At 41.3% G+C, this 17,349-nt stretch overlaps 1 protein-coding gene, 1 long non-coding RNA gene and 1 other non-coding gene across 4 annotated transcripts in view; 2 read left to right on the forward strand and 1 right to left on the reverse strand.

The window, feature by feature from the left end:
- Window positions 1-5,151: 5,151 nt before the first annotated feature.
- Window positions 5,152-9,793, reverse strand: LOC110522390. 2 transcript variants are annotated; one of them, XR_002473308.2, is made up of 3 exons: window positions 8,074-9,793; window positions 7,642-7,753; window positions 5,152-6,869 (listed from the first exon to the last, which is right to left on the reverse strand). It is a non-coding gene; the product is annotated as an uncharacterized LOC110522390 (long non-coding RNA). The 2 variants fall into 2 exon arrangements; XR_002473307.2 differs by having other exon boundaries at window positions 7,642-9,793.
- An 859-nt stretch (window positions 9,794-10,652) lies between these two features.
- On the forward strand, window positions 10,653-10,735 carry trnal-uaa. Its single transcript has one exon. It is a non-coding gene; the product is annotated as a tRNA-Leu (tRNA).
- A 2,718-nt stretch (window positions 10,736-13,453) lies between these two features.
- The window catches only part of utrn (utrophin), a 341,113-nt gene continuing 337,217 nt past the window's right edge, over window positions 13,454-17,349 (forward strand). Inside the window, exons 1-2 of the mRNA XM_036975991.1 lie at window positions 13,454-13,893; window positions 15,524-15,698. Coding sequence (XP_036831886.1) covers window positions 15,617-15,698 — 82 coding nt within the window. The 5' untranslated portion in view covers window positions 13,454-13,893; window positions 15,524-15,616. The remainder of the gene's footprint in view (window positions 13,894-15,523; window positions 15,699-17,349) is intronic.

Here is a 17,349-nt window from a genome sequence, read left to right on the forward strand (position 1 = left end):
AGAAGGGTCTTTATCGGGCTTCATTGAAATAAGGCCCTGTTTCATAGTGGAGACCATTTCCCCATTTTTAATGCAATCTTGAAACATATTGAAAATCGGGTCTTCTAGTAACTCCCAAAACTGTGTATAGAATTCAACTGACAGGCCATCAGGGCCAGGTGATTTCCCTTTTTTCATTGAATTCAGAGCCTCTCTAATGTCTTCAATTGACACAGGTGAATCACAAACTGAGTGGAAATCATCCTCAATTACAGGGACATAATTCTGAATGTGGCAAATGTAGCTTTCACAACCATCTTCCTGAAATTGAGAGCTGTAAAGGTTTTCATAAAAGGAATTGACAACTGATGATATTGTAATGGGATCTTTGCATAAAACATTGTTAATTTTGAGTGCAGTTATAGATTTTCATTTGTAGTTTCTCTTTTCAAGTGCAAAAAAGTGTTTCTTTCCCCCTCTTCAATCCATTTTGCTCTTGACCTTACAAAGGCGCCCTTCGCCAGATCCGTGTAAATCAGTTCTAATTCTAGTTGTAAAGACCTGAAGAGACTATTCTTCTTCAGATAGATTATCTTTCTTTAGAAAACTGTCAAGCTTGCTCATCATCTCTTTTTCTCTAAGGTTCTTTAATTGCATCAGCTCTTTGGCGCGTTTAAAGACTACCACTCTGACTTTATATTTGAAAAATGCCCATCTACTTCCATGACCTAAGTATTTTCTAGCAAAAATGTATTTAGCTAATGACTTGATGTTTTCAATGAGAGCAGTATCTTTAAGAAGTGTGTTGTTTCATTTCCAATATCCTCGAGTACCTTTTGATGTTTTAGTAGCTTGTAAATTCAGGGAAATCAAGTGATGATCAGAAAAGGGAGCCAACTGATGATCTACATCTATAACAAATTGTAACAAAAAAGGGGAAATTAGGAATAAATCTATTCTAGATTTACGTGACATAGTTTTGTTGGTCCAGGTATAACCCTTAGCATCTGGATTGAAATAACGCCAGGCATCCTCAACACAGAGATCCTTGCAGAATGTAATGATAATGTTACTATTTTGAAGGTTTTGACTCGTTCTAGGAGGAAAACGATCAGCAGATGCATCAGGTGTTTCATTAAAATCCCCTGAAATAATTAGAAAAGCCTCAGAGTATTTGTTGTTTAAATCCTGTACTTTCCTGGTAAATTGGGTAAAAAGGGTCTTATTAGGAGCATGTGAGTTATGTCCGTATACATTACAGATGATGAAAATAGCATTGTCAAGTTTAACAGTTACTATGACCCATCTCCCATCTTGTGAAGATGTGGATTCTAGAACGTAACCTTTAAACTGTGAATAAGTGTCAAAACACCAGCAGAATGATTTGATCCATGACTGAAATAGGCCATATCTCCCCATTGTGCTTTCCAAAATTAATATAGTGACAAATAAAACTTTTCATATTCCAATAGCTATTTAACCATTACTCCTAAAACTTTCTAAACTGGTTCTAGCTAACCCGATGGCATAGACACACATTGCACACACCTTTTTTGTTGATTTACATCTTGCACTATTTTAAAAATGATTTATTTTAATTTCTGAATTTCAATAGCTCCTTGGTCATGTGATCTACTGACTCCAAACAAGGTTCAGAATGTGCACTCAGTAGCCCTACAGATTGCACGCCCTTTAGTTTGTCCATTTTCATCTCACACAATTTTACATGAGTTTTGTAAACATTCTAATTTCAATAGCTATTTGGTCATGTGACCTACTGACCTTAAAGTTTCAGAATGTCCACAGACTACCTTTCTATATTGCACACCCTTTAGTTAGTCAATTTTCATCTCAAACGATTTCACATGAATTTTGTAAACCTTCTCATTTCAATAGCTCCTTGGTCATGTGACCTAATGACCTCAAAGGTTCAGAATGTCTACAGACTACCCTTGTATATTGCACACCCTTTAGTTTGTCCATTTTCATCTCACACAATTTTATATACATTTTTAAAAACTTTACAATTTCAATAGCTCCTTGGTAATAATAATTTCAATAGCTCCTACTGACCTCAAACTACTTTCAGAATGTCCACGGACTGGCAGAGATGGGCGCCGCGAGGCATCCAGTGCGGTAACGCGACCAATCCCAGAGAAGCTGGCGGGAGCCCCGGGGAGAGTTCTCTTTTCTTTGTGAAGGGCAGGGTGCCCTGGAATGGGTTTGCCCCGAGAGGGGGGCCCAAGCCCTGGAAAGTGTTGGGGTTTTGGGGGCGTCCGGTGAGCTCTCTCTGGCCCTTGAAAATTGAGGGTGTAAATCTCACGCCAGGCTGTACCCATATCCGCAGCAGGTCTCCAAGGTGAACAGCCTCTGGCATGCTATAACAATGTAGGTAAGGGAAGTTGGCAAAAAAATATCTGTAACTTCGGGATAAGGATTGACTCTAAGGGCTGGGTCGGTCGGGATGGGGTGTGAAGCTGGGCTCGAGCCATTGGAAGTTTGTTGTGCGGCCCATCTCGCTGTCTCTCACAAGGGGCTGCGTGTGGTGATTCATCGGGGTGGTGTGCGGGGGGCTGGGTCCGGCAGTTGGCGGCAGTGCTCGCCGGCCCCACACATTGTAGGTTGGGAGGTCTCCTCTATGCTCACTAGACGAGGCAGAGACTAAACTCATTGGCCCCGCATTGCATGGATCTGGCTCATGCCGTACGAAGTGGGGAGAGGTATCTCCAGCTTGTCTGGGGAGGGAGGCCTACATCTGATGTGGGTAGTACCATCCACACCCATTGATTTGCTGTGGAACCAGAAAATGGACGGAAGAATCCTAGGTTCCCACTGGGCACGGATCACTGAATGTCAACTTGATGAAATTCAAAAGAGCGTACCCACCTGTCCCGGTCACACTCAAATCACCCGTGGGGTGACTGTGACCCCCTCATGTCAAAGTGAGGAATATCGATGAAGCGCTGGTAAAGGTGGTTCCTGTGGCTCTGTCCCAGATGGTTGACCTGGCAAGCAAATGATTGAAAGGGGATGATTATTTTCTGTTGCTTCTTCCGACACCCGGTTGATGGTGCTGCTAGATACTGCAATGGGTATTTGGTTCTCAACTCCGCAGAAGGTTAGTAGCGGCAAACAGATGTCCAGTTTGTAAGACAGAAAAGCCTCTGAGGATACCACCGGGCGTGACTCGAATGGATGCCAATTTGATGATATCGGTACACCTGTCAAAAGGTAACGCAGGTGTCCTAAGGCGAGCTTAGGGAGGACAGAAACTTCCTGTGGAGCAGAAGGTTAAAAGCTTGCTTGATCTTGATTTTCAGTATGAATACAGAATGTGAAAGCGGGGCCACACAATCCTTCTTAAATTTAGGCTTTTAAGCAGGTGGTGTCAGAAAAGTTACCACAGGGATAACTGGTTTGTGGCGACCAAGCATTCATAGCGACGTCGCTTTTTGATCCTTCGATGTCAGCTCTTCCTATCATTGTGAAGCAGAATTCACCAAGTGTTGGATTGTTCACTCACTAATAGCGAACGTGAGCTGGGTTTAGACCGTCTTGAGAAAGGTTAGTTTTACCCTACTGATGATGTGTTGTTGCAATAGTAATCCTGCTCAGTAGGAGAGGAACCGCAGGTTCAGACATTTGGTGTACTTGATTGGGAATATGACTGAACGCCTCTAAGTCAGAATCCCCCCTAAATGTAACGATACCGTAGCGCCGTGGATCTTTGGTTGGCCCGGGATAGCCTGCCTCATTTGGCAGGTGAGTAGAGCCGTTCGTGACGGGGTTGGGGTGCGGGCGGATGAGTTTCCGCCCCTCTCCTGATGTGCACCGCATGTTTGTTGGGAACCTGGTGCTAAATCACTCGTAGACGACCTGATTCTGGGTCAGGGTTTCGTACGTAGCAGAGCAGCTCACTCGCTGCGATCTATTGAAAGTCAAGGCGTCTTCCTCCACCATCGTCCTTCTTTACTTACGGGTTACCAGGTTCATGTAGAAGTGCCAGGGGCCAGAGGCCAGACACAGAGTGTGAGAGAGTCCAGGCAGGCGGGTACAAGGCATAAGACATTGGGCTCTGGATAGGTAGGGGGCTAGGTGGTGGTTGCCCATCCGCCCGGGCCCGTCCTCTGTTGGGACTGTGAGTCAGGTTGGGACTCGCTGTGGAAGTCAAAAGGTCACCAGGTGCACGAGGAGGCCTCCCCCAAGGCGGGGAGCACTCAGAGTCCGAGCAGGGGCGGCAGGGGCAGCACTCAGGCTGTGGAGGTTGGAGTGGGGACTTAGTCTGTGAGCAGAAAAAGCGGGCAGGTCATTAGGAGCACAGAGCCTGTTTCGGGTTACAAGGTGCACAAGGAGGCCTCTATCAAGGCAGGGGGGAACTCCCGAGTCCAAGCAGGGGTGGCCGGGCTCTGGGGCTGGGGGCAGCACTCAGGCTGTGGAGTGGGGACTGGAAGTTGGAGTGGAGTCTGTGAGCAGAAAAAAGCAGGAGCACAGAGTCGCCAGGTGCACAGTGCCTGTTTCGGGTCACTAGGTGCACGTGGTTCCTGACAGCGGGACTATAGACATTTTAGTAATTCCAGGGAGTAAGCTATACTCTAAGGCCAAGGGAGAGGGGAGTTGACAGGGTAGGGAGAGTAGGTGTGGAGGCCTGGAGGTCTGTAGTTCCAGGGAGTAAGTTATACACTCTCAGGCCCAGGGAGAGGGCAGGGAGTGTAGGCCAGGAGTCAGAGGTCACCAGGTCAAAGCGGGCCTGCCTGGAGGTCAGGAAGGCCCCAGGGAGAAGGCCCAAGTGAAAAGGTGTGTGAGTGACACAGTCCTTCATGCGGGCAGGGCAGACAAATTAATGTAAAATCGTGTGTGAGATTAAAATGGACAAACTAAAGGGTGTGCAATGTGTAAACCCACTGAGTGTATATTCTGAACCTTGTTTGAAGTCAGTAGGTCACATGACCAAGGAGCTATTGAAATGAGAAAGTTTGAAAAATGTATGTAAAAATGTGTGATGAAGATGGACAAACTAAAGGGTGTGCAATATAGAAGGGTAGTCACTGGACATTCTGAACCTTGTTTGAGGTCAGTAGGTCATATGACCATGGAGCTATTGAAATTTGAATGTAAAAACAGTTTGTACATTGTTTATGCTCCCTAACTCATTTAACTAGGAATACAAAAGACTTCTCACATTTCCACATTTATTAGCTTTGCAAAGTCAATTCATGTCCAAATTGTGAAAAATAAGACCTGTGCAATGCGGTGCGTAATTTTTCCAACACTTATTTGGAGTCTGTGGTTTGAAAGCTATTGAGGTTTGAATGCGTGAATATCCATCAATATCCAGCCTGAAACTGTTTTTACCTCGGTGCCTCAGAGTATGTTTGGAGTATTTATTTCTCGCACATAAGGACAAGCTCATTAAGGGAAAACGTTTGTACTATGGGGATAGTAGATTGACATAGGCAGGTGCTTTTGCTGTTTTTTACTCAACTTGTTGGCTGAGGAAAAGTAATGTGGACAGTTCTTCTGTATGGAAGGCCAAGAGTTTCAAATAGTCATACCCGGAACACACCGTAACACTTGTAATTATCATTTTTCGCTTGCTTTTTTTCAAGCGTCAAATGTCATTTTTTGTACTCGTGATTTTTTTCACATGTCCAATTTGTGTTTACAGGCGATTTGAACACGTTATGGGCATTTTTACACTCGTTCATTACACCTGTTCAGTGTGCATTTACAGGTGATTAGAACGCTTGTTATGGGTATTTTACATGCGTTCATTACACAAGTTCAGCCTATTGGGTAAGGAATGGCGTTTTTGTAGTTGTTTTTGGATAATTGCCAAAAAAACGTATTTAGTAGCTAACGTCACATTTTGTGATAAAAAAAAGCATTTATGTATTTTTAAAAAAGTACATAAAAGCTTCATAATTTTTAGCTATACAGAATTTTTCCTTGTCTGAAGTGTGTGTGTGTATATACGTATATATATATATATACGTATTATATATATATAAAGGAAAAATAAATTGGTGGATGGAAAGAGTCATAATTTATATTATTATATATATAAATTATGACTCTTTCCATCCACCAGATGGGATGGTTTTGCGAAAAGTACCTACTTTTCCAAAACCCAAATTGTTTGGAAAATTAAAGCAATAATAGTCACTATACTTTTCAAACCACAAAGGCTGAATTAAAATGTTTTCTAAAAAAATAATGTATAAACTGTTACGGAGACAGGAGGAAGGACCAGGGTGCACAACATTTGAGATAAATAAGCCTCTTGTGCCTATGGAAAATGTCTGGGATCTTTTATTTCAGCGCATGAGACCAACACTTTACATGTTGCATTTTGTATATACATCCATGTGAAAATGTGGTCACTGCTCTGGCTAGCTGTCTGTCCAGTAATAACATGCACAGATCTAATGTTATCTTTTAAGGCTACCTCTGCAGTTTATTTTGTCATTGATAGGATGTCCATTTATCCTACTTATTCCCTGACATTGTCCAAGTTCTCATTAAGGGAAATAAACATTTACAGTAGACATTTCCCCGATCATAGCCTAGCTCAAAACTAATGAGACTGTTTCAGCATGTAAAAAGTAACAGTACAAAACATACATTCTTTTAGCAAACACAAAATAAATTAGTTGACTGAATAGATATTAAATAAACGTTTCAAAACAATACATACTATAGACCTGCTAAATTACTCACATCCAGCATTAGGAACAGAATAAACTAAAATGATTCTGTATTTATTTCAGATGTAAGAATTGTTCATGAAGCAAACATTGTATGACTTGGTGAAGATGTGGTCGAAAGAAGCTGTCTGTTTTCCTTCCCATCCTTCATCCATGGTGCTCATTCAACATAGCATTCGGAGATTCCTGTGAACATCAACAGTCATAAACATGTCATTTTGAACAGCAACATCTTCCTAACAAGAATTTAGACCAGTTGACAATTCAACAGAATTCAGTCTTGTTCATGTTGATGATTGGTACATGAGACAGATAACAAGATAGCAAGCCATGGTATATCAGACCGTATACCACGAGTCAATATTACTTGTTTACTGTTGCAATTATGTTGTTTACCTTGGGGGTTGGTTGTGCCTAGATACAGCCCTCAGCCCTTGTATATTGTCCATATACCACAAACCCCTGAGGTGCCTTATCGCTTAAATATAATACAGATACATGTGCATGTGAGGTTTCAAATAATAATGTTACTACTACTAGCTTGCTCTCTCCCTGCTTCTCCTGAACATGTTGATCTGATATAGCTAGTTGTTATTGTTCTTCCTTGCTCATGTCACGCTCTGACCTTTAATATCTCTGTTTTCTTTAGATTTTGGTTAGGTCAGGGTGTGATGAGGGTGGGTATGCTAGTTTTTGCATTGTCTAGGGTTTTTGTATGTCTAGGGGTTTTGTAGGTTTAGGTATTTATATGTCTATGGTGGCCTGATATGGTTCCCAATCAGAGGCAGCTGTTTATCGTTGTCTCTGTTTGGGGATTATATTTAGGTGGCCATTTTCCCCTTTTGTGTTTGTGGGTTCTTATTCTATGTTTAGTTGCCTGTCTGCACTATTTCATATAGCTTCACGTTTTGTTGTTTGTTCAGTGTTCTTTCTTTATCAAAGAAGAATGTACGCATACCATGCTGCACCTTGGTCCGATTCATATGACGAACGTGACAGCTGATCCAAAGCAGGCTTTTCTCCTCCTCGCTAGACTTCAGATGTTTGACTACATGATCATCATGTTGTGGCTGTAACATGGACATTGCATTAGAACAACATTTAGATACACTCGTAGAAAAAGGGGTTCCAAAAGTGTTCTTCAGCTGTCCCCTTAGTATAATCCTTTTTGGTTCCAGGTAGAACCCAACTGGAATCAAGTGGTTCTACTTGGAAGCAACAACGGTTCTTCAAAAAGTTATCCTAAGGGGACAGCTGAATAACTTTTAAAGTTCTAGATTGTAGCTTTATCATAGACATTTTCAGGAAAAGCAGCTCATTTAGCAAGCCAATAAAATATCTATTGCATGGTTCAACCTTGAAATATAGCTACTCAAGATAGCGATCTTACCTTTTTATCTGTAGCAGTTCTCTCACCTTGTCTGGGCACTGCAACAGCCAGATCTTATTCCCCATTCTCTATTGTCTAGATTCTAGCTAGCATGTTCTCCTAAAACATTAGCTAATAGCTAAATTAGCTAACTTGAGCAAATAGATCTCAGATTGATACTTAGCAAAGCCAACCAATTACACAACAAATATACACAAAGTAAACAATTATTTTCTAAACTAATGTTAGTCTCAGCCAAATGACAAGTACAAAGAACTATTGCTCTGTCCCACAACGTAACAACCATTAGTTACAGGCTAGACAGAAGACTATTGCTAGTTAGCTAACTAGCCATGCTATTTCAATGAAAATAAGCTAGCTAGCCAGCGTCAGCTTTGTAGTTGTAATGCTATTTGGAAGAATGTGTTTTAATTTCTTCCTCCAATTCTCACCAATGCCTTGACTATTTTTAACAATTTGATCTATATTTAGAAACATCTCCTCCATCCCTGAGTAAGCGATTCGTCGCAACAGGCCAGAAGTCAAACAAAGTCAAACCCACTGAAATTGAGGTGGGACAGGCTACAATGTGGTAATTTCAGACGTATGAAATGTACCCGTTACTACACAGGCGCTCAGAAAGTGTGCAATGGCAGAATTTCATGAGTCTGGAAGTACAATATTCAAACATTCTAATCACCTGTAAATGCACACTGAACAGGTGTAATGAACACGTGTAAAAATGCCCATAGGACAATTTGAATCTCTTGGCCTTCCATAACTTTTAACATCTTCAATATGCGCCTAAGAATTCGATAAGGACGCGCTCGTGCATCCTAGATGATAGTCTTCACTTGTAGTCTACCTCGGAGCTGCATTGCAAATATTTTGCAAGCTAGAACTTTTGTGTTTCAGATAACCATGTGTCAGACACATTTGGTACTTTTGACACTTTCGTAAATGCCCGGGTGAGGACTATAGTAGTAGTTAAGTTGCTGAACATTATTTCACTTGTATGGCCTGCTTGTTTAGAACGTTTGCAAAAACAATATGAATACATATATCTAATCTAGTTTTAAGCGCGGTATGCACAAGATCGCTAGCGATAGCCAGAGATACGTATATAATGAGATGCTCATGTCTCCTCCCTAAAAATGGGAGTCATCCCAAAGCGGAAGGCAGGCTACAAACTTGGGTTAGTTATACACAATTTTGGTTTAGACAGATATGTTTCATACTAATCCGAGATAGACCACAGCCTGTCCTTTCCAATGGGAACAAATTAGTCATAGTGGGCACAACAAGCAAGGAGGTGGGCAGAGCCAAGCACGAGGTAGCGAGATCCTATTGGCCCGTTCTAGCATGCATCTATATATTTCCGTTGGAGAACGCCTACTATGTGAAGTGCGCGTGTGCAATGACTCAATTTGCCTTTGCACGCCTTCTAAACAACGCGATTTTTTTTTTATGGGCAAATAGTAAAGTATACAACATTTTGTCCACTCTGTTCATAACATATTATAGTTTTAGTAACAGAAAACTGTATTGATATCAAAAGTTTCATCCATGAGAAAATCTGCTGAATGTCGGGCAAAATCCATCTTCTTCCATCTTTTCCCACTGGGCTGCCTTTCACTACCATATTTGGTAGTGTGTGGTAAAGCCAAGCGGATGCTTCACATGTATACATCCGGTGAAATATCTCTCATTGTTCTATCTGTGGTTTAGGGGTGTGTTTGTAAATTAAATCTGGAGTGCCAGAGAGCAAATTCTGGGCGTTCGTAAATTCAGAGTATTGTCAGATTGTCCGTTCGTAAAATCAGAGCCACACTGGACGCTCTGGCCGAGGAGTAGGGTTGATCCAAGCGTTCTGGCCTCAACGGCAGTCAAGCACCCAAGCTAACGTTGGCTAGCTACTTCCCGACACAAATGAGAGAACACCTCACTCTGACCATTTTACTCGACCCAGCGGAGCTGGTTAGGCTATTTTCCTGTTATCTAGTGACTGTAAATGTGCTGCTGGTAATAACGTTTTTTTTGCCGACGTTTATTGACACTGGCCATATTCAACGGGTGTTGAGCAGTTCGTAAATTAACCAGTCATAGTTATTCTGCGCTCAAGCGAGTGCTCCTGAAACCGGAGTAGATAGCCAGAGTGAATTTACGAACGCACCTATAGATCTTCACATTTTTCCCATATATCTGGCCTTATTGTGTACAGATTTTGGTGAGAGTGAAACATCTCGCTTCGCCTCTTCCTCTCTTCGTTAGCTTGCTAGCTACAAGTACAATAATATGGCCAGCTATGAGCTAATAGTCAAATTAAGCTGCACAAATAATTATGTTTAGACTTATCTTGAAATGTGAATCCTGCGTTTGCTTAAGTTGAATAGTAGCCAGATACTAGCGTAACTAGATAACGATAGCATATCAGTTATCGAGGGTTCCTTGGTAGCTCATCGTCTTGTTTCATGCATGCAGCTGCCGTTGTGTTGAAATGGATTGCTCGGCAAGCTATACAAATATATTACGTATTAATGTCAATGGATCACATTCCAGCAGCTTTATTTATCAATACGCCGTTACATTAAGGTGTGTATACCAGGATGGCCGAGTGGTTAAGGCGTTGGACTTAAGATCCAATGGACATATGTCCGCGTGGGTTCGAACCCCACTCCTGGTAGAAAGTTTTGCTCAAGGAAAGCACTTCCATCGAAAATATGCGGCGTTGTTTTTCAATTGAAGGGGTTGTGGTACTGTAAACGGCTTGTACGGTAGTGTGTTTAGCTTGTCACATGCTGCAGTCAAGTCTTTAAAACGTTAGAGCGTAATCTGGCTACACTTTCATTGTGTTACATTCTAATAACGTAATCCGACAACACTTTCAGTGTGTTACATTAAAACATTATATCTGATAGTTGGGCTGCTGTTATTGTAACACCTTCATGTCACATAAGAAGCAGTTGAATATATTAACTGACTATAAATGTCTTGTTTATGTCAAATGATAAAGTGTAGCCAAGGCTACCCCCTACTGGCCAATAAAATATATTGCCTTGATTCTCGACGTAATAACCTTATGTTGTTGTAATAAAAACGGTGGGTTATGATGTTTGCTTTACAAAACAAGTATACAATGTGCTGATTGTTGAATATTTTTTCAGTAAGCCTAGGCCCTAGTATTTAATCAATTAATAAATGACACCATTTTTTTATATTTGTTTATATCACCTTTATTTAACCAGGCAGGCAAGTTGAGAACAAGTTCTCATTTACAACTGCGACCTGGCCAATATAAAGCAAAGCAGTTCGACACATATAACAAGACAGAGTTACACATGGAGATAAACAAACATACAGTCAATAATACAGTAGAAAAATAAATCTATAAACAATGTGAGCAAATGTGTCCTGCTGGACACAAGGGGGCGCTAGAACTCCTTTATGTGTAGGCCTACACTACATGCCCTTTTAATTTCATAATTTTCAGGCCAGGGGCACCACATAAAAAAAAACTTTATTTAACTAGGCAAGTCAGTTAAGACTAAACTCTTATTTACAATGACGGCCTACACCAGCCAAACCCGTTCGATGCTGGGCCAATTGTGCGCCACCCTATGGGACTCCCAATCACGGCCGGTTGTGATACAGCCTGGATCATCTCCATCACAGAATAATAATTAGAGCAGGATTATATATCTCAGAAAGCAACACTTTATCCTAGGTTTACATATATCTATGTAACTGTAACCGATGTGAAATGGCTAGCTAGTCGTGGTGCGCAGTGGTGCGCGAGCGATGGGTAACGATGCTTCGTGGTTGTCAGTTGGTGATGTGTGCAGAGGGTCCTTGGTTCAAGCCGAGGTTGGGGCGAGGAGAGGGACGGAAGCTTTACCGTTTCATATCTACACAGTAATATAACAGGTAGAGTTACATGACAACGGATTTGTAAGAGTGATGAAACTTATTGCAATATCTGAGACAGATACTGCTGCCGGTGTATTCAAAGTGTAATATTAAATGTTGACTTAGCATGTAACGGTGACCTGTTATCTGCCTTAATGTGGCCCATCATGAGGCCTATTGTTATTTTCCATTCAAATCAACTGCTCTCTCTCTCTCTCTCTCTCTCTCCAACTGGTTTATAGGTCAGGTTAGGTCTTACATTCCATCTTCATTTTGCAGTCTTCCTCCCAGGTCGGCTCATTTTACCTGTGCGGTTACCTGACACCTGTGCGAGGGCCCTGCTGAGCGCTCATTTGTGCAATCAATCCTCTTCTATGGTCTGCGCGAGGAAGCGCACACAAAGAGGCAGTGACAACTGAAACGAGGGAGGGAGAGGGGACAAGGCAACATCACTAAAGCCACAGGCAGAGGATGTTGTTTAGATTTCCATTATGCCTACTCAATCTTGACCAGCAATGGTTGCCTTTGAGATGTTGGCCTTTAATATCAATTATATATTTAGGCCAATCCTAGATAGGCTTACTCATTATTAATTATCTATGTGTGTGTGTCTGATTAACTCAAGATAAAGGAAAACCTAATTCAAAGGGATGAATGTGAAACTTGCACCACTGTCATTGTTTCTAGTTTATCCCAGAAGAGCTATCCACATCTGTAAACTACACTGCTATCAAATATTTGTCCACCTACCTTGATGATCTTCAAACTGTTGACATTGCAACCATGTTTCATACATGCACATCATCATTAATTTCAGATTGCATATCTCATAGTTATAACATATAGGATATAGGCCGAATGTATAGGGTATGTTGCATTGTCAATGTCAACAGTTGAATGACATTGAGGCTTTTGCTTGCTCTGAGATATCAAGCATCTTCAGTGGCATGGAATGTATCGCCTTGACTGCAGACAAGCACAAAGCATGGGTTTATACTATTATTTGAGACATTGGAAGGCAAACAACAATAAGCAGACCAAGTTCTATTAGCCCTAGTCCATGTGAAATGAGTGGCCTAATCAAACTAAATCAATAATAATTAACCAATAACCACAATATCCATATATTTGAGATAAAGTGACACAACAGAAAAACACATAAATTGTATTTTGGGAACGGTTACATCTTAATATTTTTGATTGAGTTGGTTGCCACACGCGATTCAAAAGTTTTCATTTCCATCGTCGGGGGAACCACCGTCATGGCTGGAAAGAGTACAGCTTTTATTTTTTTTGCATTTCAGCTAACCGCTGTCCTTACCTAACCTAATTCACCTAACCTGACACGTTATTATCCTAACCCGCTCCGGAAATTTTCTTAACCTGCTACGAAAATTCAACTCAGACAAAAACTGTTGGCCTGTCCATTCCAGTCAAAACCGGGAACCAAGTCAAGCGCGTGTGCGCGCTGTCACGTGACGCCGACCGCGCCATGTTTCCATCTGCGCGTCAGAAGTTTGCGGGCAGGCAGGGAAAGGTAGCAACAGGAACAAAGTTTGGGACGGACTCCCTCGTTAGCTGAGCGGGTTTCTCCCGTAAAATGAGCTAACATTTTTTCATCAACAAAAAAACTGAACACACCCGAATACCATCAGGAAGACAACGGACCCACAAACAGCAGTTTCTTAGATGCTTTGGAAAATTGCTATTGTGAAGTGTGTGGATGTGCTGGACTGTGCTTTTTTAGCATAGTTTGGAGTGCCCCCGCCTCTTAAAATGGCTTAAAGGTCCTCGTGTTGATATATTTTAACATTTAAGATAGGGTATTTTTGTTAGCTTGTAATTTTTCACAAATACAGCGAACTTTTAATTATATTTTTGTGGCAAAATACGCGGATTTTCCACGATCGCGCCCCCTGATTGACAGGAGCGAAGGTGAGTGTGAATTGTTTTGCAAACACTCGAGATGAAAATATGGCTACATAGTAGCCGAAATAGGCTATCATTATTTACACCAATACACTCAAGAAAACACAATGTAGCCTACTTGCCAAATCAATAAATCATCTATTGTCTGAGATTGTGCAAGGACCTTGTGATCCAACTAGCAATGCATTGTTTCTTTATTATTTGTTGAACCACTTGTTGAATCATATTTGCCTGTTTTTGCAATTGTAACAGTGCCATATCCCATAGTTCAAAAGAGTCTGCTAGCCACATTTTTAATGTTCGTGCTAATCTGATCGGATTAAAATGACAGATGAGTATTGGCCTGGAAAATTGCAGACATTGGTGCCATTCAGAGCAAACTATTCGTGTTAATAAATGATTTATAACTGGGTATAGCTACAACTGTATACTTTACTAAATTCTACATTTGCTTGCTATTTAATGCAATTTACTGAAACGGTTAAAGGCCCTTTAATTTGGCTAAACAAGTCGACTGGGTCCGTTGCTGATGTTTTTTACCTTCGGTTGTCAAAGCAACTTTAATTTTTGGAGGAGGAACTGAAATTGAGAAGACACTGGCCAGTTGGTTTTTCTGTTTTTCATCTTTACAGATACTATATTTGGATACTTACATCACTCCCCAAGCATTAATACTTAGGCTAGTTACAGATAAAACGTGTCCCTATTGAGTCTTCATTCCTCTCATGGTAGAGACATATTAGTGTTATTCAAATGAACTTTGTGGTCTTTCTTATGAAGGGTTTACATATATATTTTTAACCTTTTATTTAACTAGGCAAGTGAGTTAAGAAACATTTTATTAACTGAACTACTTCAACTCTTCATAAGGTATACAATGTAAAGTGTTGATGTATGCCAATGACATTACCTTTCATCTATTCTGGATGTACTGTGGTGACAGATTTTTTTAACTTTGACCTCAATTTCTATATAACCTCCAATTAATACTCTGTCAAACGTCACCCTTCTCTGATTTGCTCAGTAAGATCACATAACAGTCCAATTAAATGTGTACATGACAAATCACAGCACAACTCACCACACAGAGGTCAAATTATTTCAAGTAAATGATTTGTGAAAACAGTGTGGAGTGCATTTCTAGAGCTCTTTGTATAATAATGGATGGAGTTGTCCTGCGTTTAGTGTAGAGAGAGGTGAGATCACGCTCTGCTTGTAGGCCAGGTCAACAACCTCGCGTTGTGCACTCTCACAACACACACACAGCTGTCAGTTTATCCTGAGTCACGGAACAACCCGTCCCCTCAGCCTCTTTGGCATGGCCCTACACCTGTGTGTGTCAGTGGGGTATGGTGAGAAAGTCTTCCATTTGAATGAGAAGTCTCATCTTCTTACTTCTGCAGGGCAGCTGCATTTAACCATCACACCATTTTTCTAGCTGTCTTATAAAACGGGAGAGTTCTGTTGTGGTCATAGTTCTCCGACACATATGGATGAGTAGAACAGATCAATGTGTTTTCATGTGATGTTGTTAGACAAGACCAGATTCAATCAACCAACCAAGCTAGGCCTCAATAGCATCCAATGAAATAATATGTAGTTAAAAACTTTCAGTACATTTGTTTTTCATATTTAGGTGACGTTGGATTTGAAGAAGTGGGACTCCTTTAAAAAAGTTAACAGATTAACATTCTAACGGAGGTAAACAGACGAGGACCTGGTGGACAAAATGGCTACCATGGCGTCACCTGGCGACGCTATCGAGGGAGCAGCCAATGATGAGTTCAATGACATCATCAAATGGAGATCTGGTACGTCCAATCATTGACCTCTTAATTAGTAAAAAGCATTTATCTTTTGGCGCATTGTCCTTGTTGGCAGTGGCTGAGTCAACTGGTGTTACTTGTTTAATAGTGTCTGTGTATGTGTGTGTATATATATGTGTGTGTGTGTCATGCATTCCGCATGAGGTCAGATAAGATATGACCGCATGGCTATGTGCAGTGTGTGTGTTAACAGTCAATTGTGTGTATGTATGTATGTATGTATGTATGTGTGTGTGTGTATTGCTTGTACGTGCACAAAGGCATTGGTCCAAAGGAAATGCTAACAAGGCCAGAAATCCTGTTTAAGGTGGATAACTTTAGTTCCCATTGTTGGAGTGACAGAAAGAGCCTATGGGGAAAAAGAGAGGGCAAGATATGGTTTGAGGTAAGGACTCGAGTGAGGGAGGAAGGGAGATGGGGAGGAAGGAGAGATGCAAAGGGAAAAGGAGGAATGCAGGGATGGGTTACAAGCCACACCTTTCATTCCCTCTCCTTTTGAACTCATCATTCTCATAATATGAGTTAGTCTGCCCTCAGTCTTGTGTCTGTCTGTGTGTGTCTGTGTGTGGCATTGAGAGCCTTTTACGTGGCAGTTCTCCCATAGTGTTTGAGTGTCTTGATTGTAACAGTGATTAGGCCCATGGTCATTGTTCTATGCAATGCTGTGCTGTGTCATGTTGACTGTTGAAAGCACTTTGAAACTGTCATCACTGGGGAGGTTGACAGTCCATGTGTCTCAGTGTCAGTGAGTGTATGCAGTCACTTTGCCACAGTTGGGAGGATATGACTGTGTTAGCCCATAGGGCAACTACAGTGGTTATCCTTTTCCCTGGTCCTGTCTCCCAGTGGTTTTAAGTTCCAGCCCTCAGAGCGGGCACTAAGCCCAGCTTTTTGGAACGCCAGCAGATTCCAGGCCAGGAATTCAACCATTCCGTTGGACTTTGTAATTTACAACGCTTGTCTCCAGACCACAATGCTTTTCTTATAAGGATTTAGGTTGCCTAGCAACCCTAAAAGTAGTGTTTTCTTTTACCGCTCAGATGGTGAATTTAGCACATAGCTGAGGCGCTCTCTGAGAAATATAGCCGATACTAGGGATGTGACAAATGGACAATTTTGCTGAATGGTTTTCCATTAAAACTTCTATGTCAATTCTTATATACAGTACCAGTCAAACGTTTGGACACACCTACAGATTCCAGGGTTTTTCTTATTTGTTTAAACTATTTTCCACATTGTAGAATAATAGTGAAGACATCAAAACTATGAAATAACACATATGGAATCATGTAGTAACCCAAAAAGTGTTAAACAAATCAAAATATATTGAGATTCTTCAAAGTAACCACCCTTTGCCTTGATGACAGCTTTGCACACTCTTGGCATTCTCTCAACCAGCTTCATGAGGTGGTCACCTGGAATGCATTTCAATTAACATGTGTGTGTCACGCACTGTTCTTAGTATTATGTGTTTTCTTTATTAATTTGGTCAGGCCAGGGTGTGACATGGGTTTTTTATGTGGTGTGTTTTGTCTTGGGGTTTTTCGTACGTATTGGGATTGTGGCTTAGTGGGGTTTTCTAGGTAAGTCTATGGCTGTCTGGTGTGGTTCTCAATCAGAGGCAGGTGTTTATCGT

This window comes from Oncorhynchus mykiss, chromosome 4 (genome assembly GCF_013265735.2).
Source record: "Oncorhynchus mykiss isolate Arlee chromosome 4, USDA_OmykA_1.1, whole genome shotgun sequence".
Lineage (NCBI taxonomy): Eukaryota > Metazoa > Chordata > Actinopteri > Salmoniformes > Salmonidae > Oncorhynchus > Oncorhynchus mykiss.